Source organism: Nomascus leucogenys, chromosome 23 (assembly GCF_006542625.1).
Source record: "Nomascus leucogenys isolate Asia chromosome 23, Asia_NLE_v1, whole genome shotgun sequence".
Classification (NCBI taxonomy): Eukaryota; Metazoa; Chordata; class Mammalia; order Primates; family Hylobatidae; genus Nomascus; species Nomascus leucogenys.
The window spans coordinates 1,807,523-1,834,470 of NC_044403.1; the positions used below are offsets into that span (position 1 = coordinate 1,807,523).

Genomic DNA, 26,948 nt, shown 5'->3' on the forward strand with positions numbered 1-26,948 from the left:
CAGGAGGCTGAGGCAGGAGAATCGCTTGAACTCGGGAGACAGATGTTGCAGTGAGCCAAGATCACACCATTGCACGCCAGCCTGGGCAACAAAAGCGAGAAACTCTGTCTCAAAAAAAAAAAAAGTTTTCAAAATGAAAGTTGAATTTAAAAAAAAGAAAAAGGGAGAGGAAATTCACAAAAATCTAAAAATGTTTGGTTGTTATAGTGCTGAAAAATTTGGGACTCATTGTCTGGTTTAGGTGGTCTAGACTATAAAATTCAGTTTCCCAAGTCACAGAACTCTGTTCCCAAGGCAGGAGTTCGGAAGCTTCTTGTAATAAGCAGGTGTAGGCAATAAATATAATGGTGACTCAGCACTACTAGATAAGACAGCTTGTATAAACAACAGGATAGGCCGGGCGTGGTGGCTCACACCTGTAATCCCAGCACTTTGGGAGGCCGAGGTGGGCGGATCATGAGGTCAGGAGTTTGAGACCAGCCTGGCCAACATGGTGAAACCTGTCTCTCCTAAAAATACAAAAATTAGTCGGGGGTGGTGGTGGGAGCCTGTAATCCCAGCTACTCGGGAGGCTGAGGCAGGAGAATCACTTGAACCCGGGAGACGGAGATTGCAGTGAGCCGAGATTGCAGTGAGCCATGACAGCGCCCCTGCACTCCAGCCAGGGCGACAGAGCAAGACTCCGTCTCCAAAAAAACAAAAACAAAAACAAGAAAAACAAGAGGGTAGATCAGCATGATCAAGGGAAACATGGATCAACTTCAGGCCAACGCTGGGGTTGCGATATCTGGCAACAGGGGAGTTAGGCAGGAAAGGAAATCAACCTCTATACTCCATCCAAATGGCTGCTTTTGTGGAATCACCTGGCCCCTCCTTTGTTTGGTGGTCTACTAGCCAGCCCACTCTCATGAAAACAGACAGGAGCCAGCCCTTTGTGCTCAGCTCTGTGAAGCCTGCAGGGATTCAACTGATGCCTGTCTCATACAACTTCACATACTCCTCTCTGAGGAGGGGGGAGTGGTGGAAAGCAGCATGTTGTGTCCCTCTTCTGCCTCCTCTATCCTTCTCTCAGCTTTTTTTGTTTTCTTTTGAGTTTTCTCTTACTGCCTTAAAAAAAAGGCTAATCAAAATAATCAACAATCTCCAAAAGCCAAGTAATATCTACTTTCTTACGTTTAACTGAAATTTTTTTGTTATGTAGCATTTTTTAGAAATCAGAGAGAAAATATACTCAAGTAACTCTTCTAGGCTTCAGAGACTCATGAAAGATGTTGAGAATACAACAACACAAGGAACTCCTTTCCAGTACAATGGGAACACATCAATAACTTTTCCAATCAACTGTTACAAAGACAAACTTTCAAAACACTGACGATACATTCAAGGGGAGGGAGAACGGTAATTTGAAATTATTTTTGTCAGAGAGCTAAAAAGTCTAAATCCATCCCAAATTATGTTTGTACACGTGTCCTTATTTCCTACAGCCAAACAAACAGCCTGATAAACAATTTTCAGGCCTCAAGGAGTCTTGTGGGGAGGCAGTGGCAGGCTTGTAACTGTCACCCTAGAGACAAGAGTAGTTGAGATAAACCAGGCATCTCCTGTTTCCAGGGGGCTTGATTTCTCCACAAGGGCTGGCAAAAGGTCAGGCAGCCACTTAATTTTTAATCTCTATGGCAAAGAACGGCTGGAACTTGGACCTTAAATAAGGAAGAAAATTTTTTTTCCATAAATTTTATTAGAGATGGAGTCTCGCTATGTTGCCCAGGCTGAATCCAACCTCTGAGCTCAAGTGATCTTTCTGCCTCAGCCTCCCTTACTTGAAAGCAATCTTTTCCATGACCCCACAGCCAATTTAAGAGAGAAATCAAGGACACATTAAGATTTGGATCCTTAAGGACACTGACATTTATTATTATAAATAAGTTGAAAGCAACTCATATTATTATTATTATTATTATTTGAGACGGAGTTTCGCTCTTGTTGCCCAGGCTGGAGCGCAATGGCACGATCTCGGCTCACTGCAACCTCCGCCTCCTGGGTTCAAGGAACTCTCCTGCCTCAGCCTCTGTGAGACACCGTGTCCGGCCTCATATTATTATTTTATGTTGGCCGAGGCTCTCACCTAGGCTAACCCTTTATCCTCTACTCTGCACTCCTTCTCTCCTCCCCAGGCCACTAGGGAGGTAGGCCTGCAAGGGCCCGGCTGGTGTGCGAAAGGAAGCTAGCAGGCCAGGTACAGAGAACATAAAAAGGCTCTAATCCTGAAGAGTCCGGGGGCCAGAGTACCCTCAGCACTGGGAATATGCAGACAGGGGAAGGGTTCGGGGTAGGGGGAGTGGCTGGGGAGAGTGCTTACACTACCCCCACCCCCAATAAAAGAAGCCTTTGTACAAAGGCCACAGCCAGGCAGAACATTATTAGTTAGCTGATACATAAGAAATCCAATTTACTGTCTTTATAGAAATTAGTTTAGGGCTATCCATGTTCAAACCTTTAGACCACATGAAAACTGAATTAGGAAAGTCAGGGACAATCTAGAATGGCAAAATACTAATGGTCATTTATGGACCGTGGCTGGAACCATTAATTCCTGTTATTCTATAATAAAATGGCAGGTGATGAAAGCAGGCAATTTTAGGAATTCAAGAAAAATTCTGTAAATCAGCCCCTTTAGCCCATCATCACCTGGAATATACCCTTGCCCTAATTCCAGGAGTAGGTAGATATTCAGGAACAGTTAATGGCGTGCCTCTTCCATCTTTAAGCTGAGATCCCTGCAAAGATTTTCTAAATGTGTAAGAATCTTTGGACAGGACCCAGTGAAACAGTAGATCCTATCAAATAGCTAATTAATCAGTGAGATTTATAATCAGGTTTATTGAACTAACATGTTTAACTGACATTAGACATTCAAGTTGTTGCTGTGAGTTTTAAGGCTTTTTAAAGCAACTTGTGTGAACTCCTCACATTTCAATGTCACTTTCCTTTTAAGGAGCTCAAATTATTTTATGTTCCTTTATAATATTCTGTGATGTGGAGCTAGCTACTGTCATCTCTGTTTACAAATAGAGAAATTTAAATTACCTGCTTTAAATTGCAAAGAGATTTAATAGTCAGGGTTGATTATTAAATCAACCTGGGTTCCTCCTTTCCCCTGGTCTCTATTGTCTGACTGCAAGGTGGCTATTATGTCATTGTCATTTATCAAGGCCTTAGAGGGATTATTATTATAGTTTTGATATGAGGACAAAAAAATTATTTTTCTTTCCTCTAAAACCTTCACTTACGCAACTCCAAATACCCTGTAAAGGTTCTTTATTTGCCAACATAAGTTCTTAGAAGAAAGCTGCTTCTTCAGTTTTCAGATGAAAGAACTGAGACTGGTTTAATGGTTCCCCAAATAACTACAAAGTAGTTGGAAACAGGGAAAAAAATAAGATTGAATTTTTTAAATCACAGACACTCTTCCTGTGGAATACACATGAAAGATGTGACTCCAGATATTCAGCCTGCAAGTTGGCACAATCGATGGTTTTTCTGGATAAATAGCCAATCTCAAACAACAAATACTACAGACTGATTTGCCTAGGCAGTCATGAGTTTGAGATCAGTATGCTGGATTAAAGGTGAATTAATAGCTGTGTTCTAAGATTTTAAAGAAATTTTGGACTGAGTAAAATTTTTTTAAAGTAAATACTAATAAGGATGGAAATGACTTTATTTAAGAGAAGTCATTTTCTGTTCAATCAGAGAATAAGATGATATCGTGATGACTGTTGAACACATAAAATAACTCAGCCATGTCCTTTTCTGAAAATAGAAGCAAGAAAGCAAACAAAAACGTACTACACACACAGGTGCATCGTGCTCTAAACAAATCCAACATGAAAATCCAGATTTTCTTCCACTGAAAATCGAGGTGTGATTCTATTTCAAACGATTTGTTTATTTCGAAAAAGAAGTAGGCATCTTCCCTACGTTGAAGAAATCCGTAGGCTTCATCTGGAACCCCTATTCTACCGCTTTGTATGTGTCTGGACAAATCAGTTAGATGCCTGTTTCCCATAATTCCAGCTACTAACAGGACCGCTGAGAGAGGGGTTTACCTGAGAAAGAATAGACTCAAACGCTTTCAAAACTGTGAAGTGATGGGTTTCAGTACGTGTCATCCCAAAATATGGCACTTGGCATTTGAGGAAGCAGCAGACGCAGGAAGTGCATCCTTACGCCTTCCTCTCACCCCTTCTCCCTTGAAGCAGACCATATAAAATCAAGCTGACCTTCCTTTGAATTAGGTCAAAGACTCATTCCAGAAGGATCCTCCGTATACCTGGAGGAAAGGAATGTCAGAAAGGGAAGAATCTGAACAAACGAGCCTTGCTAAATTCCCTCAGTTTATTACCATTAGATCAGGCCCACCTTTGTCTCATCAGACTTCTGCATGACTGTCTATAAAAATACAGTCTTCTGCCAGGCAAGGTGGCTCACGCCTGTAATCCTAGCACTTTGGGAGGCCCAAGGTGGGCAGATCGCCTGAGGTCAGGAGTTCAAGACCAGCCTGGCCGGCATGGTGAAACCCCGTCTCTACTAAAATGACAAAAATTAGCCGGGCGTGGTGGCAGGAACCTGCAATCCCAAGTACATGGGAAGCTGAGGCAGGAGAATTACTTAAACCCAGGAGGCAGAAGTTGCAGTGAGTCAAGATCACGCCATTGCACTCCAGCCTGGGCAACAGAGTGAGACTCCATCTCAAGAAAAAAAATAAATAATACAGTCTTCCCTGTTTCTTTGGGTCTTCATTTCTGAAGACTCCCATGTCACATAAAACTTACATTAAATAAATTTGTTATGCTTTTCTCTTTTTAATCTGTCTTTTGTTATGGGGTCTCAGGCATAAACCTGGCAACGGGTAAGAAAACTTTTCTCCTCTACACAAGCAATATACAAAAATGAGATAAGGTTTTTAAATAGAATTTGAGTCATAAAAATTTGTTTTTCACATTTTTTCATGAATTAGTCTATTCTAATAACAGGGATAAACTAGTGTGCGTGCTTTACACTGCATTGTAGAGCTGTTTGTTTTCTGCTAAGTTTACCACTGGTCTTGAATTGGACTTTTTCTGGTTGTTTCTGATTGACCCGCCACTGAGGAGCACGAGGACATTACTGTGTTTTCCAGCCATTCGTGTCACTTGCACGATGCATAATGTGCTTTCCATGTTTCCTAAAGAAGGGGATGATTTACTAAGGAAATATTTCACATTAACGTGGGCTCAGGCAACATTACCTAAACTGTGTTTTTAAAAACACCATGCACATTTTATGGAGCCCATTTTAAGGAAAATAAAGTAGGTAGTTGCAGAGCGACTTTAAACTCCACCCTTCTCAAATAACAAGCAATTCAGGTCAAACCAATTGCGGGGGCGGGTAATGGTGAAGGAGCTCTGTTTGGATGGTGGTAGGATTCTAAATTCCTCAGAAAATTGCAGAGGTGAAGTCGTCACAGGACAATGTAATTTTCTCCCTTTCCCAGTCTGAATGTTATTGGAACGATATGATTCCCAAGCAGCTGTGATGGAAAAAGCAGCTCTGTGTTTGGTCACTAATACAAACATTGCTCGAAATAATGAATTATTGTCAGGGCTAAAAACAGTCAATAAGGCCAGGCCTCGTGGCTCACGCCTGTAATCCCAGCACTTTGGGAGGCCAAGGTGGGCAGATCCCTTGAGGTCAGGAGTTTGAGACCAGTCTGGCCAACACGGGGAAAGCCTGTCTCTAAAACATAAAATACAAACCCTGTCTGTAAAATACAAAAATTAGCCAGGTGTGCTGTTGGGCACCTGTAATTCCAGCTACTTGGGGGCTGAGGCGTGAGAATTGCTTGAACCCGGGAGGCAGAGGTTGCAGTGAGGTGAGACCACGCCACTGCACTCCAGCCTGGGCAACAGAGCAAGACTCCGTCTCAAAAAAACAAACAACAAAAAAAACAAAAAACTAAAAACTAAGTTGATTTTCATAATCAGTTTTGTGAACAATTTTATTATGTAATTGGTTAGATTTAATATATTTATGAAATCAAATTGACAAGTCTCTTGTGGTTCCATGGGCATATTTATAAAAAACCAACTGCAGTTTCTTTTACAGTAAGCAGATGACAGAGAACTGCTAAACGAGCAAGACCTTTATATAGCCTGCTTCTATTAGAGAGAAGAGAGGTGCACTCACATTCAGAAAAGCATCTTTTCTTTCAATCTTCTAGCACTGAGTGTGGTTTAAAAAAAGTGATTTGGTTCCCGCTGAGCTCTAAAAGGAAGATTTCTGGAGATGAAGATACGTGTAGAGGTGCCCACAAAAACAGGTGTGGTTAAATGTAACCGCAGAAATCAGCAGGTGTTCACTATTAGCATTGATTTAAATGCTGCACGTAGTTGGGCTAACAACCATGAGCAGTTGTCCTCACAGTGTGGATTCACGATGGTCTTTTAGAAGGAAAGAGAGCCTGAAAGTCTAAAAGCTTATCATCTTACTGTTATTTGGTCTTTCTACAGTAATCTCTGGCTTGCAACAGCTCTCATTCTCCACAAATCTTAAAAGATTTAACTTCTCCCATTACAGTAAAGTTGAGGACATGTCATTCCAGGTAAGACATGGGATCTTGACACTTATTCAGAGGAATTTGTACAGCAATTCATATTTGAATGGATCCTTAAAGTCATTTACTAGCAAAAGTAGGAGCTTGAAAGTAAACATAAAATATACTGAGACTCATCAAAGACCACAAGTGTCCGTACTCCTGAGTTGGTGAGGGAATTTTTTTTGTTTTTTGTCTGCCTGTGTTGGCATAAAACATACGATTCATTTCCTTGGACTTACATATTTTTTAAAACTATATTTTATCTTCTATTCTTGCTTTCCAAGAAGAACAACCAGATATTGCTGAAAACCACAACAGCCCAAGTAAGCATTTGCTTAGGCTGGAAAATAAGTAGAATTTGTTGGTTTAGAAAACTATAGTTGGCCAGGCAGGGTGGCTCACACTAGCAATCCTAGCACTTGGGGAAGCTGAGGCGGGTGGACCACTTGAGTCCAAGAGTTTGAGACCAGCCTGGGCAATATAGTGAGATCTCGTCTCTACAAAATTTTAAAAATTTAAAAATTAGCTGGGCATGGTGGCATGGTCCTGTAGTCCCAGCTACTTGGGAAGTTGAGGTGGGTGGATTGCTTGAGCCCTGGAGACAGAAGTTGCAGTCAGCTGAGGTTGGGCCACTGCACTCCAGGCTGGGTGACAGAAAGCAAGACTCTGTCTCAAAAAGGAAAAAAAAAAAACGGGAACACTATGGTGAAGAATTGTTTCAAAGCAGATGAAAGTCTAGTAAAATTTTATACTATTGAAAATTTAACCAACGGTTGTACAGTGCTATATTTTGTGACCAGTTAGCTCACAGAATCAACCATGAGAAACAACTTGGTGTATCAGGTATATGCTAGAAAGTACTGGCTATGGGTTCTCAGAAAGTTGAATATGCCAGGGACAGAACAGCTCTCCTGCAAGAGTGGGCCACACATTCCACGTGCCAGTGTGCGACTGACTAATCCATCGCTGTTATCACTCACACGATATACCAGCCACTACAGTCCTTATTTTTCAGGAGCCCCCCTAAGCAATTCAAGAGCTATCCTCTGATATACCAATTTATGACATTTGGGGGGCAATCCTCAAATCACTGCTCTAGGTAATGACAAAAATACATTTTAAATGTCCCCCTCCCTCTTTTTTTATTGAGATGGAGTCTTGCTCTGTCGCCCAGGCTGGAGCGCAGTGGTGCGATCTTGGCTCACTGAAACCTCTTCCTCTGAGGATCAAGCGATTCTTGTGCCTCAGCCTCCCGAGTAGCTGGACTACAGGTGTGCGCCACCATGCCTGACTAATTTTTGTATTTTTAGTAGAGATGGGGTTTTGCCATGTTGGCCAGGCTGGCCTCAAACTCCTCGCCTCAAGAGTTCCACCCGCCTCGGGCTCCCAAAGTGCCAGGGCTTTAGGCGTGAGCCGTTAAATGGCCCTTTTATATCACAGGTGTTCATGTCATATTTTGTTTGAGGTATTAGAATATGTAATTGTAGAATTTGTTATTATAAACTGGTAATTTAGCATCCTGGTGAAGTATTAAATAGAAATATTCTGGAAGTATCTAACTCTGTTCATATCTCAGCCAGGCGTGGCGGCTCATGCCTGTAATCCCAGCACTTTGGGAGGTCAAGGTGGGCAGATCACTTGAGTCCAGCAATTTGAGACCAGCCTGGGCAAAAAGGCAAAACCCCATCTGTACAAAAAAAATACAAAAATTAGCCGGGTGTGGTGGCGTACACCTGTAGTCCCAACTACTCAGGAGGCTGAGGTGAGAGAATGGCTTGAGCCCGGGGGGCAGAGGTTGCAGTGAGCCAAGATGCACTCCAGCCTGGGCAACAGAGACAGACGCTGTCTCATGAATGAATGAAGGAATACACTGTTCATTTCTGTAACTGTGTCTTTACTTTGGCATTCCTGCCAATTATTTGCTGAGATACCTCATAAGACTTTAAGACTTGTAAGACTTTATAACTTCCATGGCAAATATCACATTATACTCCCAATAATATAAAAAACGGTGAATTGATAGAACTCACAAATTATTTTTTGCTTTAAAATACTTACTACAGGTTTTCTTTGTAATGACTTTCAAGTCATTCTATTTCCCCTGCCTCTCACTTGCAAGGGGTAACGCCTCCCAACTGATTCATAACTGCTATCCCAACTTTTCTTTTTTTTTTTTTTTTTTTTTTTTGAGACAGAGTTTCGCTCCTGTTGCCCAAGCTGGAGTGCAATGGCACGATCTCAGCTCACCGCAACCTCCGCTTCCCGGGTTCAAGTGAGTCTCCTGCCTCAGCCTCCCAAGTAGCTGGGATTACAGGCATGCGCCACCATGCCCAGCTTATTTTTTTTGTATTTTTAGTAGAGACAGGGTTTCTCCATGTTGATCAGGCTAGTCTCGAACTCCCGACCTCAGATGATCCGCCCGCCTCAGCCTCCCAAAGTGCTGGGATTACAGGCGTGAGCCACTGCGCCTGGCCTCTTTTTTTTTTTTTTTTTGAGACAGGATCGCTCTGCTGCCCAGGCTGGCGTGCAGTGGTGCATTCAGAGCTCACCACAGCCTTGAACTCCTGGCCTCAGGCGATTCTCCTGTCTCGGCCTCTCAAAGTGCTGGGATTACAGGAAAGAGCCACCATGCTAGGTCTGTTCCTACTTTAAAGCCACCAAATCTGTCAAATGTATTTTCACAAAACTCCTGCACTTTTCATGTTTCTTCCCTGTGGAAATATCTGTGACTCACAATTATCAAATTCTTTAACTTGCATTCAAGATCAGAGGAGAGGGGTGAAGGAGGCGGCCTATAAGGGACACAACTGAACTAAGTTAACCGGGCAAGAGAAGGAAGGGAGGGAGACAGGGAGGGGTAGAAATAGCAAGCAAGATAAACTGCCTGTGTGTGTTTGGTGGGGAGCAAGGGTAGCGGCCCCAGGGATGAAGTTTGAGAAGTTGCAGGCATTAGATCATGAAGAGCTTGTAATGCTGTGTCCAGTAATTTTACTCTTGTAGATAACAGCAAGAAACTGAAGGAATTTAAACTGCGAAATGATGCAATGAGATTTTAGAAAGTTCACTCTAGCAGCTGTGTGGAGAATGGATTGGAGCGGGGCCACGTTAAAACAAAAAGAGGTTATTTTCTCTTGCAAGGAGATTCTGACAGGAAGAACTGTATCTTACACTACCACTTCTAGCACAGTCTTGCATCAGTACTTGACAAGTTAATTGTTGATTAGTCAGATTACCTGTACATTAGAAATATCCTAGTTACACAAATTCAGTTTGCGCTTAATCATTCAGGCAGGTATCTATTCTGTGACTCACCAGAATGGAACTAAAATGTGAGTATGATAGTCACATATATGCTTTTGTTTTGGGGTAGACGGAAGGTGCTCAAAGAGTTTCGACTGTTCTCTGTCATTCTGGGTATATGGAGAGGAAGAAAAGTTGCTTCCCCAAAATGTAGGCAGACTTTCCTCTTAAGTTATTAGAAAAGCAGACTTTGGGCCGGGTGCAGTGGCTCATGCCTGTAATCCCAGCACTTTGGGAGGCCGAGGCGGGTGGGTCGGTCAGGAGATCGAGACCATCCTGGCTAACACAGTGAAACTCCATCTCTACTAAAAATACAAAAATTAGCCGGGTGTGGTGGCACACACCTGTAATCCCAGTTACTCGAGACAGGAGAATCGCTTGAACCCGAGGAGGCCGGAGGTTGCAGTGAGCCGAGATTGTGCCACTGCACTCCAGCCTGGGCATAGAGCGAGACTCCGTCTCAAAAAAAAAAAAAAAAAAAAAAAGAAAGAAAAAGAAAAGTTGACTTTGTTCATTTTGGCAAGGTTGTTTCTACATTTGAATAATATATGTTTACTATCATTCTTTTATCTGTATGGCTTGTGTATTTATCTGTAATATTTTAGTGGCCTATAATAAGTTCATATTATCTGTCAAGAAAAGTTCCCATTTGTTCTCATTCTTCAATGAAAAAGAGTAATCAAGATCCAATAAGCTTGATGCCCCCCTACACCCACCCCATGAATAGCTTACTGAGAGATTCAGAAAAAATAATCCATTAAGCTTCTAATGAATGTTTTCATCCACAAATTCTGGAAATCAAGGAATTGCAGAACTCTGATTATGACTGCTTTGGTTAACGAATGTTATTAAGTCTAAAGCTGATTATTCCAAGAATATAAATATGTGAATTATTTTAATAGTAATGGCAGGTTGTGTTTTCAAATGCTTAAGTTTCTTTTTTCCAACTGTCCATTTTTATTTAAATCTACATATTGAGCTCTCAAGCTTTTGTCTTTAAACACTTAAAGAACATTACAACTGTTTTTATGTCCAATATCCAATCACCGGAAATGGCATTATAGAAAGGATACACAGGCCGGGTGCGGTGGCTCACGCCTGTGATCCCAGCACTTTGGGAGGCAGAGGCGGGCGGATCACCTGAGGTCAGGTGTTCGAGACCATCCTGGCCAACATGGTGAAACCCTGTCTCTACTAGAAATACAAAAAATTAGCTGAGCTTGGTGGCGGGTGCCTGTAATCCCAGCTACTCGGGAGGCTGAGGCAGGAAAATCGCTTGAACTCGGGAGGCAGAGGTTGCAGTGAGCGGAGATCGTACCACTGCACTCCAGCCTGGGCAACAAGAGTGAAACTCTGTCTCAAAAAAAAAAAAAAAAAGACAAGACACACAACAGGTTTTTAATGTTTTTATTATGAGAGCACTTGATAGTCTGTTTAGTAGTCTTACTCTACTAGTCAGGGGAGCCAGGTGGCTCACTCTAATAGAAAAATAAAGTTTTCTCCTAATTTATTGTCTATTCCCACTTGCATTGTTGCCTTTTACTGCTAATTTACTTCCCCAGGAGAAGTAGGGTATTTATCTTCATATATTTGTAGACAAGCAGAAAATACCTGAAGTCCAACATTTGTCTCAGAATTGTATAATTTAAACTTGTTGAATGTCATCTGAGATGGAAATAAATCATCTTACAGGCCATATTAATCATCTGATTTATAAACTCCAGGTTTTAGCAACGTATTTATTATATTTTATTACTATCATAGATCGGTTGCCAATAATATGCTTGTTCTCTCAGAGAAAAAAATCAAAACTTTTAATAATTTGTATTGATCAGACTAGGAATTCAATTGTAGGGTAAAATCAATGTTAACATGTGAAGATAAAATAATGTAACTATGTACAGCCTTATTTTAATAAATGAGAAAAAACTGTAAAGTTGCTATCTAAAACTTTGAGGAAATGTAAACTACAAATACCTAGAATATTTAATACAAAAGCTACCCTCTGTTCCCATACTGTGGAACTCTTAGCACAGGGCATACAGATAACATTAACAGTCTTTTAAAAGCCTAAATGAACAGTCTTCCTCCCTTTAAGGTAATTTCCTGCGTCTTATCTGTCACACATAGAACAATGTACTTTCATAATCAAACCCTGCTACTCTGGGTCTACTTGTGGTTTCTTACAGTTCCATGGATTCTGAAGCATCCTTACTTTATCCTCACACAAAACTTCACCCCTAAGAGATGTGTTCTCAACACTTCCAGGGGTGTGAAGTTTTTTTTTTTGTAACTACCATTTTGTTAACATTCTATTTCACTTCACTTACTAGAATCAGAAGGATTTCTTTAATTATTTTTGGACTTACCAAACTCAATCTGCTTGGCCCTGGACAAAAAGTGGCTCACAGGCCATATTACACAGACACAGAAGTGCATTTAATCCAGTGTGCTACTGACACCTCACATTCAGAGCAGAGGGCCATGACCCTGCCACCCGTCATCTCACTCATTTTTTTCCCTTTCCTGATCCCTCCTACTTTCTGAACGATTAGTCACCTTGCTCCCCAGAATTGCTTCATTTCTGGGATTCCTTTTTGTCAAAGGAAGAATTTATGCAGAATTTGAACAATGTCTAACTTTTTTTTAACAGTAGCACCTAGTAACTACCTTTCTTTTGCTACCCTGAGCCAATTTTCAATTCTCTCTCTGGAATTCACTTTTTTTTTTTTTTTTTTTTTTTTTGAGATGGAGTCTCACTCCATCATCGCCTAGGCTGGAGTGCAGTGGCATGATCTTGGCTCACTGCAAACTCTGACTCCCAGGTTCAAGCAATTCTCCTGCCTCAGCCTCCCCAGTAGCTGGGATTACGGGTATGCACCACCACACCTGGCTAATTTGTTTTTTATTTTTAGTAGAGACGGGGTCTCACCATGTTGGCCAGGCTGATCTCAAACTCCTGACCTCAGGTAATCCACCCGTCTAGGCCTCCTAAAATGGTGGGATTACAGGCATGAGTCACTGCACCCAGCCCAGAATTCACTCTGATCACAGATATTGAAAAGCAGCTTCACCAAGGAAATCACCTAAGATAATAGTGTGCCTCAAGTTTTGTGGTGGATTTCCAAAGAGGCTGTAAATATAATTGCATTAGGAGATTGTTCACTGTCCTTTATAAGTAGTAAATACAATTTAAAACATAACTTTCTCTCCACTCAGATACCTGGGGGGAGAACTGTGTAACAAGTAGTACTTTTAAGGCAAGTGTAATAAATAGGATATGGATGCTTTTAATTTTTCCCTTTGCCAATACTTGCAATTCTTAAATGTCTTCTGTTTATTTTAGAAAAATATTTTAACTATTAGCTACAATACAGACTTACTTCACAGTGCGGCTATACACCTCTGAAGGCCCCCTTCCCAAAGAGTTACAGCCAACTTTAAAATGTTCAGCACAGTTAAAAATAACACCAAAAGTCACCGAGTGATTTACAATGAAAATCACCCAGCTGTACTAAGGCATTGGAAAGAAGTCAAAGGGTTAAAGACTCTTGCAAGATAGTTATCAACAAATCAGCCACATTTATCTCATCTCTGCTTTCAGCAGGTTATCCACTGTCTCAACCTTATAGGTTTGTCAACAACTCAGAATTCTCCAGGGCCCTGGAGCTAACAGCAGTTAACATCAGGGTCTTTTCTTTCTGGAATTTCTTGTGTTGATACAGGATTTTTTCCAGACCAGCACTGTTTCAACAATTGCTTGTCTGTTTCAACTTGAGAGACAGGATAGTAATATGGAAATAAAAATTATACTCAGAACCACCATAAGCCCCCAGACCTTTTCAAAGAACTTTAATTAAACAATACATACGAACCACCCCTGGTAATTGTTTCATGGCATGCTAATGTTAAATTCCTTTGAAGCTGATTTCCTTTTTGAGTCTCAGAAAGCTGAGGCTTTAAAGTAAGTAGGTGTTGTTTGCTGCCTTATCTCTCTGCCTGATTTGTACTTCTGTGTAGGCTGCAGAGTGTATTTCAGCTTACTGGAAAGCTGCTGTTGCAATCAAAATATTTCAAACGCTTTGTTCCTTAGTTGGAAGAGCCAGTCAAGTAGTTGCCCCAAGCATTATAGCAGAAGGACCAAGATAGTGCCCTTTGTTCTACCATATCAACTCTGTGAACTGTGAAATATTCATTCTGTTCCCTCCTAGAATGATCTTTCTCCAGTCACCTCCCTATGTCCAGTCCTACTGAATTTTTGGATCTACCTCCAGGAAGCTTTTCAAAATTTCCTGCCACCAGGAGTAACTTACTGGTTTTTTTTTTTTTTGAGACGGAGTTTCGCTCTTGTTGCCCAGGCTGGAGTGCAATGGGGAGATCTCCGCTCACTGCAACTTCTACCTCCCGGGTTCAAGCGATTCTCCTGCCTCAGCCTTCCGAGTAGCTGAGATTACGGCATGTGCCACCACGCCCGGCTAATTTTGTATTTTTGTAGAGATGGGGCTTTTTTTTTTTTTTTTTTTTTTTTTTGAGACGGAGTCTTGCTCTGTCTCCCAGGCTGGAGTGTGATGGGGTTTTACCATGTTGGTCAGGCTGGTCTCAAACTCCCGACCTCAGGTGATCCTCCCGCCTCGGCCTCCCAAAGTACTGCAATTACGGGCATGAGCCACCGCGCCCAGCCAATTTACACTTCTAAATTCCGTAATATATTAGCCATTCTTTTGGGTCACTTACTACTTTTTATCTGGTAATGTATTTTTCTAGCAGTTGGCTTCCTTCTTTAAACTTTTTGCTTTAAAGCAAGCAGAGTCTTTGTGTTTAATTCAGCACCTGCACAGTGCCCGGCATGAAGAACATACTCATTTGATGCTTGCTGAATTCACCACACAGGTGATGCATTATTTTGTAGAAAGAACAGATTATGTGTGGAGTTGGGATTAAATTTCCAACCATTGCTGACAGACACATACTTCATATGTGAGATGGATTCTCATATCTATCTCACACAATTGTTTCAAGGATATAATGAAGATTCTGGAATAGGTACATAGTAGATGCTCAGCGACATTCCCTTTTCTTCTGTCCATGGCTCCATTCCCTCCATTTATGGAAGAGTTGTATCTGCTTGCTCTCTTCCTAGCTGGCCATTCTCAGAGGATAAGAAAGAATATCTAATATGCCTCCTGTGTCTCCTACGCAGAGGAAGCTGATTTGGTTTCAGTTTAGCACTGGACCTATGGGCGCAGAGAATGAATGCGTGTAATGGCTCCACTTTTCAAAGACTGACCTCACCCACTTAAGTCTAAATATAAGGTCTTTCCCTCCATGTATTGCAGCAGTTCTGTGTTTTCTAGACCTCCCCAGCCTTTCAGAACTTCCTCAGTTTTATTTAAAGAAAAATGGGAGGGGGCCATGGAGAGGCTTAGCATCTAACAAATCCCACTTTGTATTAATCATTTTAAAACTTAATGATAAAACTGATAAGTTTAAAATTCAGGTTTGGGAGTTTAAATACCAGCTCTGCCACTTACCATCTATGAGAGCTTCAGTGTTACTTAACTGCTTAGTTTCCTCATCTGTAAAATGAGGATTAAAATACCTAACTCACAAGTTTTTAAATACATACATATATATCTGTCTATCTCAAACGAATGCAAACCACATTGCCCAATTCTTGGCACCTAGTAGGCACTCAGTTATATTAACTACGATCATTGAACATCTTCTCTTTACCTTTCAAGTATGTTAACATTGACTACCTGATCCTTTAGGATTCTTTTACACACACAGTACAGCCTCCCAGACTCTGCTGTTTGAAACCTGTGGTCTGGCCTGTTAGAATTTTTGTTTTCCTAATAGAAATTAGAATGGGTTAGCCTACATTCGCCAATGCCCAAGTTACTTCATACAGAAACAACTGAATGTTGCAGGAAACAGATATTCTAACTTAACTGCTCAATTTCTTTCCTCTTCTTTTTGCTATAAGCCAACATCGTGCTTTTATAATGCAAACTCACATACACAACAACGAGAAGTAAAACAAGGGTTACTGAGTTGATCCCATCGCCTGACTTCAGCAGGGGAGAAAAGGATACATCATGATCTCTAATTTTCACAAGTGGCTTGCCATCTTCTTTCCCTTCCACCTCCCCCGTCTATCAATCATGAACATAGTGTGCGTGTGTGTGCTTACACCCCTTTCACCTCCGGGTTTAATTTTTTGGAGGGATCAGACTTGCACCACGCCCGCACTGGTGGGGGTGGGAAGCGCAGCTAGGCGGGCAGGGCTGTTGCCGGCAGGGCCAAAGTCCCCTACCTCCTCCTCGGCGTGTTTGTTCCCTGGACCAAAGCCTCCTAGCCACTTTCTTCACTCCCTAGATCCACCACTCGCCTCCTACACAAGGTGGAGCGCCCCGAAGTACTCGCACAAGACAGCACAATCCCAATTTACAGATTGTAGGAGCGCCAGTGCTGTCGGTTTTTTTCCCCAAGATATTTATGGGGGTCATGAACTATTTAACAAATCTAATAACAGTGAAGGGGTCCTTCTCCCAGAAAAAGATCGTACACACCAAAAATTCTGCATATTCTGCATAGCATCTCAAGGTGTTTATAGACTCCCTGGACCTTCAAATTAAGTCCACACCAGTGAGGGGCGCGGACCGGCGGAGTAGAAAAAGAAAGGGGTGAAATCTTGAAGTGAGTTCTTTAACATTGATAGATATGTACAATATTTAATATACATAGGTACCTATATGACAAAGCTGACTAATAGGTTATGGAAAAGAGTGCTTTCCACAAGCAAGCAGGTCATACCGAGGACGGCGAGCAACAGGTGGGCAGAACACGGGGTCCCGCACTCCCAGCACGCGGGGTGAGGGCGGGATAGGAGGAGGTGACTGGGTGCGGGGCAGGGGGCGGCGCCGGGGAGCGGCGGGCTCCACTCACCGTTGCCCACGGAGCTGCGGCCCTTCCGGGCGAGGGTCTGCTGCACCTGCTCCTGGATCCGCAGGCTCTTGACGGTCTGGCCGCCGCGGCCGCTGCTCCCCGCCAGCTTCAGCTTGGCCTCGGAGGGCAGCGCCAGGCTGGAGCTGTCCAGTTGTCCCAGGATCTGCTGGCCCAGGACGGTCCGGATGTAGCCGTACTCAGCTGGGGCGCCGGAGGCTGCCATGGGACCGGTGGGGGCGACCGAGCCGCTCGCCTGCCTCTGGACTCGCGGGCGAAACCGCCGCGGAGCTGGGGGCGCTGGCGCGAGCCCCGCCCCGCTCGGGTCCGGCCCCGCCCCTGGCCCGCCCCCCGCGCCGGTGAGAGGCCCGGGCCAGGGGGAGCTCGGCCTTCCCTGAGGAGGGGGCGCGGCTCCGGCCGGGCATGCGCAGTCGGGCGCGGGGCGCGGGGAGCGGGGACCCGGGGGCGGGGGGCGGGGGCGGGGCGGGGCGGGGGGCGGGGGCGGGGGCGGGGCGGGGGCGGGGGCGGGGGCGGGGCCGGGGGCCGGGGGCGGGGCCGGGGGCGGGGCGGGGCGGCCCGGCTCCGCTGCGCGCGCGGACACCTGGAGACTTGTACGCGCCCGCGGGGAGGTGGCGAGAGGGGCGCGGTTCGCCCGGGGTCGCGCACGTTGTCGGAGTCCCAGCGGATACCGCCTGCCGGGGCCGCGCCCCGCTCTGCCCACGCCCCGCGCTGGACAGGATGGATTTCCGCTCGATGCAGGGAGGAGCCGCCCTGCAGGCAGGTGAGCCCTCGAGAGTCACTCCTGTTCTTGGACTGAGGCTTGCCTCCGGGATCCCCGAGCGAGTAGTCTGTCTGGTTAGTCAGGCTTTGTCGCACTGTTGGAAACGTTTCCTGGTTTTCCTGGACCTGAGGGTGAGAAAGGGCTATTTGGTCAGGCGGAAAGGGCAATATGAGGGAAATGTGCCAAGAAGATAACGTCTGAAATAAAAGACTTTCTAAAGAGAGTGTTTTTTTCTTAGTACAACTTCAGGACTATGTACTTTTTGCACAGTTGCAGTCCCAGAAACATATGTTCTTCTTCATTGAGAGCTTCTGTTTTCTCTTGGATACACAAATTGTACCCAGTACTCTTGCTCACCCATTCCTCTCTTACGAACACACCCACACAGAGAAACTCCAACAAGAGGCTCTAGAGGAGAAATGAATTTTAATAGACGATGCTTTTTAAATAGCCCTGCTAACGTTGATTAAGTCCTCTTTATTACAGGCTCTTTGTAGAGAGATCCACGGGGAGGGCCTCCAACTTTCAATCGAATCTTCCACAACTTGTATTTATCGTGCTATTAATTATGTTTCACCGCAGTTGACTACTGAGAACTTGAGAGCTAAGTTCAACAGAAAGGATCCTTGACCTTAAAGTTTACAACCAAAGCCACTTGTCCTGATTTTCCTCTTTGGACTTAAGAGGCAGAAAGAAAAACATGTATCCCTGGTATTAAGTAAGATAATCTTCCCTTTGATTGCTTGGGTTTGTATGTTCACTTTCCCTCAAATCACTCAATTGCTGCAAAACCCCACTTACTCAAGTCTGGAGTGTTTGGAGAACACAGCTTCCCTCGTCTTCGTTTTCCTACCCACACCCTTCTGCCTTTAGACACACATTGAATACTCAGACACACAATGCACAGGTATACGGCCTCCCTTTTTACATGAGCATCTAGGGAGTGAAGAGGAAACCAAAGGACTGAAAGCGTGGACAACAGAGTAGTGACAGTTCTGCCACCCTTTGTCAGCAGGCCACATGGCTAAGTGGGAGCCATATGGATGTGAGTCCTGGAAGCAATTGCTCCCACCCCAATAGAATGGACCACTATTTAGGCAAATGACACCTTGTGTAAAGCTTGGTTATATAGCCAGATGGAAACATCCAACCATGATGCTGAGATGTAATTGAAAAGAGAGGGGTGAACTGAAGGTAAGTGGTGATGGAAACGTCCAGCAACATTCTGGTTCTCTCTCTCTCTCTCTCTCTTTCTTCATGGCCTCTTCTGGCAGACTAGAATCTGCTGCTTTGAGAGACAATTTCAGTATCTGTCTATACAGGGTCAGTTGGGGCATTCCTTGTTATTTTGTACCTGAAGAGCCATGACTTAAAATGTGAGCTCTGCCTCCAATTAGATTACTTACCGGGAGACTAGAGAGGAATTTTTCTCATTTATTTTAATGAGCCAAACCTCAGATACTTTTTTCCTCCCAAATTAATTTTTTTAAAGTGTGATGTTGGAATTGATTATCCTGTTGGGTAGGTGCCAATAATTGGGCACATAGAAATCTTGTTGTTGGATTGTTAGGTGATTTGAGGGGAGGGAAGGTGATTAAAAGCACAGCTTGTGAGTGAGGAAAATCTAGGTTTTAACCTTAGCTTACCCCTTGTAAGTATATGGCCACAAGCAAGTTTCTTTAGATTTTTATACCTCTGTACATTCTCTTATCTATAAATGGGAGCAATTAAATCATCTACTACAGAGTTGTATTAGTCTGTTTGTACGCTGCTGTGAAGAACTACGTGAGACTGGGTAATTTATAAAGAGGTTTAATTGACTCACAGTTCCTCAAGGCTGGGGGAGGCCTCAGGAAACTTAGAATCATGGCAAGAAGGCACCTCCTCACAGGGTGGCAGGAGACAGAATGAAAGCCGAGCAAAGGGGCAGAAGCCCCTTATAAAACCATCCACCCCATGAGTCAATTACCTCCCACTGGGTCCCTCCCATGACACATGGGGATTACGGGAACTACAATTCAAGATGAGATTTGGGTGCGGATACAGTCAAACCATATCAACAGTGTTGTTGTAAAAGTTAAACAATAAGTAGTACATTAGACATGTTCAATGTCCCCAGAGATCCACTTCCTTTTCTTTTCTTTTTTTTTTTTTTTTGAGACGGGTCCTCGCTCTGTTGCCCAGCTGGGAGTGCAGTGGTGTGATCTCAGTTCACTGCAGCCTCTGCCTCCTGGGTTCAAGTGATTCTCCTGCCTCAGCCTTCCAAGTAGCTGGGACTACAGGCATGCACCACCACACCGGGTAATTTTTGTATTTTAAGACTGGGTTTTGCCATGTTGGCCAGGCTGGTCTTGAACTCCTGACCTCAGGTGATCCATCCACCTCGGCCTCCCAAAGTGCTGGGATTATAGGCATGAGCCACTGCACCCAGCCCAGACATCCACTTCCTTTTTTTTTTTTTTAAATTTTTTATTTCCATAAGTTTTTGGGGAACAGTTGGTATTTGGTTACATGAGTAAGTTCTTTAGTGATGCCAGAGATCCTCTTTTCTTTTTTTATTTTGTGTGTGTGTGTGTGTGAGAGAGAGAGAGAGAGAAAGGGTCTCAGGCCAGGTGTGGTGGCTCGCATCTGTAATCCCAGCATTTTGGGAGGCTGAGGCAAGAGGATCACCTGAGGTCAGGAGTTCGAGACTAGCCTGGCCAACGTGGTGAAACCCCATCTCTGCTAAAAATACAAAAATTAGCTGGGCGTGGTCGCAGACACCTGTAATCCCAGCTACTCGGAAGGCTGAGTCAGGAGAATCACTTCAACCCAGGAGGCAGAGGTTGCAGTGAGCCACGATGGCGCCATTACACTCAGCCTGGATGACAAGAGCGAAACTCTGTCTCCAAAAAAAAAAAAAAAAAAAAAAGGTCTTACTGTCACCCAGGCCGGAGTGCGGTAGTGCAATCTCTGCTTACTCCAACTTCCATCTCCCAAGCAAGCCTCCCACCTCAGCACCCTCACCCCCATCGCCAAGTAGCTGAGACCACAGGCGCGTGCCACCACCCCCTGCTAATTTTTTGGTGTTTTTTTTGTAGAGACGGGGTTTTGCCGTGTTGCCCAGGCTGAGATCCACTTTTAGACCACCTCACTTCTTTCAGGTCTCTGCTTTTTTGTCAACTTACTGGATGAGACCCTTTCACATACAGTCACTCTTTCCCTTCTCCACTTAATTCTTCTCCGTAGCATTTACTTTAATCACACGTGCTTTAGGTTTTACTTATTTAATTGTTGATTGTTTCCTTGCTGGAATATAAACTCTGTGAAAACAGGGATTTTGTTTTGCTTACTGCTGTTCTCCAGGACCTAGAATAGGTAGGCAATAGGAATACATGAAATGAATGAATCATGCGTAAAAGCTCTTAGTACCTTACATGGCATATAATAAGTGCTTAACAACCGTTAGTAATAATGATTTAGGCTTTCAAACTCTTGGTAACTCTTATCTTTTAAAAAGTCACTTAGGGCTGGGTGTAGTGGCTCACACCTGCAATCCCAGCACTTTGGGAGGCCAAGGCCGGAGGATGCTTGAGCCCAGGAGTTTGAGACCAGCCTGGGCAACATAGGGAGACTCTGTCTCTACAAAAAAAAAGGCCGGGCGCGGTGGCTCACGCTTGTAATCCCAGCACTTTGGGAGGCCGAGGTGGGCGGATCACGAGGTCAGGAGATCGAGACCACGGTGAAACCCCGTCTCTACTAAAAAAAAAAAAAAAAAAAAAAAAAAAATTAGCTGCTTCTGGTGGCAATTCACGCTTGAGGTCCCAGCTACTTGGGAGACTGAGGTGGGAGGATCACTTGAGCCTGAGAGGTTGAGGCTGCAGGGAGTCCTGATTGCTACTGTACTCTAGCCTGGGTGACAGAATGAGACCCTGTCTCAAAAAACCCACAAAACAACAACAAAAAGTCACATAGATACCATTATATGCTAGGTAGTCTGCTAATTAGCTATGCAATCGTCCTTATAAATAAAAAACAAACTAAACCAAGATAAAGTTTAAAATTTTTGAATACTCACAGAATGCAATGATTCAGTAGAACAATCCCTTTGGAAATCAGAAAAACAACTTAAAAGGATGTTTTTGCTGGGCACGGTGGCTCATGCCTATAATCTCAGCACTTTGGGAGGCTGAGGCGGACGGATCACGAGGTCAGGAGTTCGAGACCAGGCTGGCCAATATGGCGAAACCCTGTCTCTACTAAAAATACAAAAATTAGCCAGGCATGCTGGTGGGTGCCTGTAATCCCAGCTACTCAGGAGGCTGAAGCAGGAGAATCGCTTGAACCCAGGAGGCGGAGGTTGCATCGAGCCAAGATCACGCCACTGCACTTCAGCATGGCTGACAGAGCAAGACTTCGTCTCAAAAAAAGAAAAAAGAAAAAAGGGTCTTTTTAGAGGTGGGAACCTCACCCACAGGGTGAGGATGTATGCAGACTCTAGTGTTGTGCTCCTAAATGTAGCCTAGATGTGCTTATATTCCAACAGCGAGCAGGCCCTGTCATGTTCTTCTCATTTCTTGGGAAAGCTGCCTACCCAACTTCCTAAACTGTGAGCAAACCCTGAGATAACAGTGAAAGGTAGCTTCTAGCTAACAAAGCAAAGCATGGAATAAACTGCTTCCTTTTATTGAATCCTTTTGCGGTGTTTGGCTGTTTTACGATTTGCCACCTTTTAGTATTTAGGTTCAGTTTTTAAAACTCTTCCATTTCTTTGGTTTTCATTTACCACCAGAATCTGAAAAAAGAAAAATAAAAAGACAAAACCACAGGAATGTTGAACTGGAATGTAAATAACAGATAACCAAATTATGAGGCTGCAGTTCCTTTTGCTTTGAACCTACAGTAAAGATTCAGAAATTCTTGAGTTTAAACCTTGCATTTTTATTTGATTTATACACTATATAGTCTCAAGCAATAATCATTTATTGTTTAAAAATCTACAGTTAGGGGTTCCACAGAGTAATCTTTATTTTCTTTAACCGTACATAAATTCCTATATGAGAAATTTTAATATGCAAAAAATTCGGGAAGTTACTAGAAGACTAAATATAGTATAAATGTTGGAGCAGAAAGAATATTTTAATGGAAAGAACATTAATGGCACCAAAGCTCTTTGATTTATATTTTAAAAATAATAAACTAACATTCTCATGAATGCAAACTTACGTGAAATACTTTCTGCTACTATCTCTAGGCTATTAATATATATTGCTTTTTAAAAAAATATTTCCTAAATTAGTGTAAGGGACCTGGCAGGTAGAAAATTTAAAATAAACCTCAGAATTTAGTCCGTCTTTTAGCAAACATATGTTGCCAAGGCAATCGGTAGCAGTTTTATCATTAACCACATGTAATGAACCTGGATCAGGGCTAGAAAAGGAGGCTCTTCACATGTAAGATGCTGAAAACCACTCTCTGATGGGGACTTTCAACAGCAGTGGGGGTTAAGGTGTTTATATGTCATTCAGATGTTCATTTTGTCTGCAATTTTGGATGTATTGTAGGCGCGTAGGTTTGAAACCTATTCGTTTTGAAAGACCCCAAATGTGGTGTAGGAGGTGGAAATCAGGTGGGCAACCCTGAGGGCTGGCAGTGAACAATTTGTTCATAGTCACGGAGGCTTCGAAACAGTCCCTTTAATCATGACTCATGGGCATGCAGAAGCACAGTACCTTAGTTAAAATGAATACCTTCTGGATGGATGACCACAGCTGCCCCATTAATGGTTGTCAGATCTTTCACCTGATGTTCAGAGATGCCGAAGGGCAGGCACACCATGCAGAAGTCCTACCGTAGGTTCTTGGCTTTAATAAGGGACCGTGGTCAGAACTCCTTTGTCTCTAGCACAGAACCCAGCACCGAGATAGCCAGCAGGTGCTCAAATGAAAGTGAATTGACTGTAATATCTCACCTATAGGTATTTCAATTAATTAATTTGCCTGTGGGCCCAGCTGCAGCTGAGCAGAAGGAAACATCCTGAAGGACATGGCCTGGCCTGAAACAATATGCCGAAGTGACTTGAGTGCGGCAATGGGAACACAATGTTTAGTGATTTCTAAGCTTATGAAAATATCAGAGAAACTCAGTAGGATTTTCATAACTCTCTACAGAGAATATAGCACCTCATTGTCATGCATTGTTTAAATAATACCGCACTATATATATTTTTTGAATTGTTCGGATATTGTCTGTATATATTGATGGATATAGGTATATAAATTCTCAAATAAATAATTTGCATTTTTAATATGTCTCATTTTTTCCCCATACACACTATTTTTCCTTGAAATTAAAAAACTGAAGTATTACATTTCATATAGAAAATTAATACTAATAATCTGGATTGGATTCTAAAAGCCCCCCTGCCCCACACAGACACCCTTTTTTCTTTCACGAAGTTGAAACATCATCATAACATACTAGAGTGATAAAATATATTCTTGATGCCAGACAGAGCTAGGTTAGATTTGTTGCTTTGCTGTGTGACCTTGGGCAAGTCATTTATATTCACTGAGCTTCAAGCTTTTTGTTTGTAATAGAGTATCATTAACAGTATTGGTGTCTTAGGACTGGCAGAACATTCACTTAGTTACTAAATATAAGGTACTTAGATCTCCTAGCTTATAATTAGTGTATCAGTTCTCTATAGTTGCAAAAGAAAAACATACACACATAAAACAAAAAACCTTCCCAACATTTAAGAGCTTAAAACAAAAATGATCTCTTTTTCATGATTTTGTGGTTGATCCAGTTCTGCGGGCCTGGGCTTTTTTCGCTTTTGTGGCTAAGGCCAGCAGGTGACTTGGCTGGGGCTGGATAGTCTAAGACAGCCATACCCACACATCTGGGATTGTAACTGGTATGACTGGAACAACTACGAGGACTGAGCCTCTCCTTCCATGCGACCTTTCATCCTCCAGTAGGCTCATTTGGGCTTCTCCACAAGGTGGCCTTGAGTAGGAGTCGCATTCTAAGACAGCAAGAGCAGAAGCAATCTAGATCTAGTCTAGATTCCCAGCAAAATGTCATTTTGACAGACTTCCTTCCTTCCCTCCTCCCTCCCTCCCTCCCCTCCCTTCCCTCCCTCCTTCCTTCCTTCCTTCCTTCCTTCCTTCCGTCTGTCCTTCCTCCCTCCCTTGCTCTCTCTTTCCCTCCCTCCCTTCTTTTCTTTTTCCTTCCTCCTCCCTTCCTTCCTTCCTTCCTCCCTTCCTTCCTTCTCCCTTCCTTCCTTCTTCCTTCCTTCTTTCCTCTCCTTCTTCTTCCTTTCTTTCTTCTTTCTTTCTTTCTTTCTTTCTTTCTTTCTTTCTTTCTTTCTGTCTTTCTGTCTGTCTTTCTGTCTTCTTTCAATGGAGTCTTGCTCTGTCACCTAGGCTGGAGTGCAATGGCATGATCTTAGCTCACTGCAACCTCTGCCCCCTGGGTTCAAGCAATTCTCCTGCCTCAAATTCCTGAGTAGCTGGGATCACAGACACCTGCCACCATGGCTGGCTAACTTTTGTATTTTTCATAGAGATGGGGTTTCACCATGTTGGCCAGGCCGTTCTCAAACTCCTGACCTGAGGTGATCTGCCCGCCTTGACCTCCCAAAGTGCTGGGATTAACAGGCATGAGCCACCACGCCCGGCCTCATTTTGACCACACTCTATTGATTGAAGCATGTCACACGACCAGCTCACATTCAAAGGGCAGGGAAAGAGATACCACCTTTTAAGGGAGAAAAGACAAAGTTGTATTACAAGGGGTATGCATGTAGGGATGGGAGGAGATATTGTGGTAGTCTTTGCAAACCATCTTAACACCTTAATGCTCAATAAATGGTAACTATTTTTTTTTTATTTTAGAGTTGGCATATCTCTCAGGTTGTCAGGATTATTATTACTTTTTGATGGCTGGAGGAAATAAGTCAAAGGAAGGCAATCTTGATTTACCCATGGTAAGATACATTGTCTCTTACATAGCTCTCTGCCTGTGTTATCAGTGGAGCTCAAGCTCTATTCACAGGAACCTTGGGTATCTAGGAATCATGACATGTTTCACTAGGACGTGAAGGAGTCCCTGCTGTTCCTCTGCTGGTTCAAAAGTGAGTGGAGTTCCAATTTGTTCCCCATCTTAGTAAGGTCACTGATGCTTGAACAGTCACCATCTTGTATTTTATTCAAAGTACACTCATTAATAATAGAAAATACTAAATGCACAATTGAACCTCAAAACTGATTAATAGTATGCTCTTATTGTGGTATCCCTACTTACAATGGTAAGAGAAAAGTACATGATACCTTTACAATAGTAAGAAGGAAAGTGTGCTGTTCATTTCGAGTATAGCTGTTGTATTTCAGAATAATAGCAATTTATTTGTCCAATCCCATTATCTTACACTGCTTTCCCATTATGTTCTGTTCTCTTTTATTAGGTCTGCAGTAGGATCCTAATTTAAAAGTTGTTCAAGTGAGGCTGAGAGGTAGGGATTCCCTTATTATTTCTTGAAGAAATATACCTGTGCATTAATTCTTTCCACTTCCTGGAATATGTTTTCCACAGATTTCCATGGGCTTCACTTGTTGTCATTCAGATTTGTTTACATGTCTCTTCCTCAGAAAGAATTTCCCTGGCCAACAGTCTGAAGTAGGCACCTCGTCACTCTCTGCAAAGTACTTAGCATGACTGATAATGTTCTTGTTTGCAGAGGTGTATGTGTTCATATGTATTATCTTTCCTAGTAGAATGTAAGATCTAAGCAAGCAGAAACTGTGTCTTGTTCACCAACTCTTCTGTAATTCTTAGAATCCATACATCGAGTAAGCTTACGAGATGTGTTAAATGAATAATAACAGAAAGACATTTTAATTTTAGTGCTTCTCTCCTTTTTTTTTTTTTTTTAATTTTTTAGACAGAGTCTCACTCTGTCACCCAGGCTGGAGTGCAATGGCGCTATCTTGGCTCACTGCAACCTCCGCCTCCTGGGTTCAAGCGATTCTCCTGCTTCAGCTTCCCGAGTAGCTAGGATTACAGGCACCCACCACCATGCCCAGCTAATTTTTGTATTTTTGTAGAGAACGGGGTTTCACTATGTTGGCCAGGCTGGTCTTGAACTCCTGACCTCAGGTGATCCACCCACCTTGGCCTCCCAAAGTGCTGGGATTAAAGGTGTGAGCCACCATGCCTGGCCTGCTTCTCTCTTTTTAAATAGAGTTTGAATTTGGGGACAAACCTTTTTTTGTATTTTTCTGAAAGATGGTTTTATCTTTC

The 26,948-nt window shown here is 43.1% G+C and overlaps 1 protein-coding gene across 1 annotated transcript in view; it reads right to left on the minus strand.

Moving 5' to 3' along the window:
* PKP2 (plakophilin 2) overlaps positions 1 to 17,217 on the minus strand; it is a 107,775-nt gene extending 90,558 nt beyond the window's left edge. The window contains exon 1 of the mRNA XM_030804721.1: positions 16,886 to 17,217. Coding sequence (XP_030660581.1) covers positions 16,886 to 17,108 — 223 coding nt within the window. The 5' untranslated portion in view covers positions 17,109 to 17,217. The remainder of the gene's footprint in view (positions 1 to 16,885) is intronic.
* Positions 17,218 to 26,948: the final 9,731 nt, after the last annotated feature.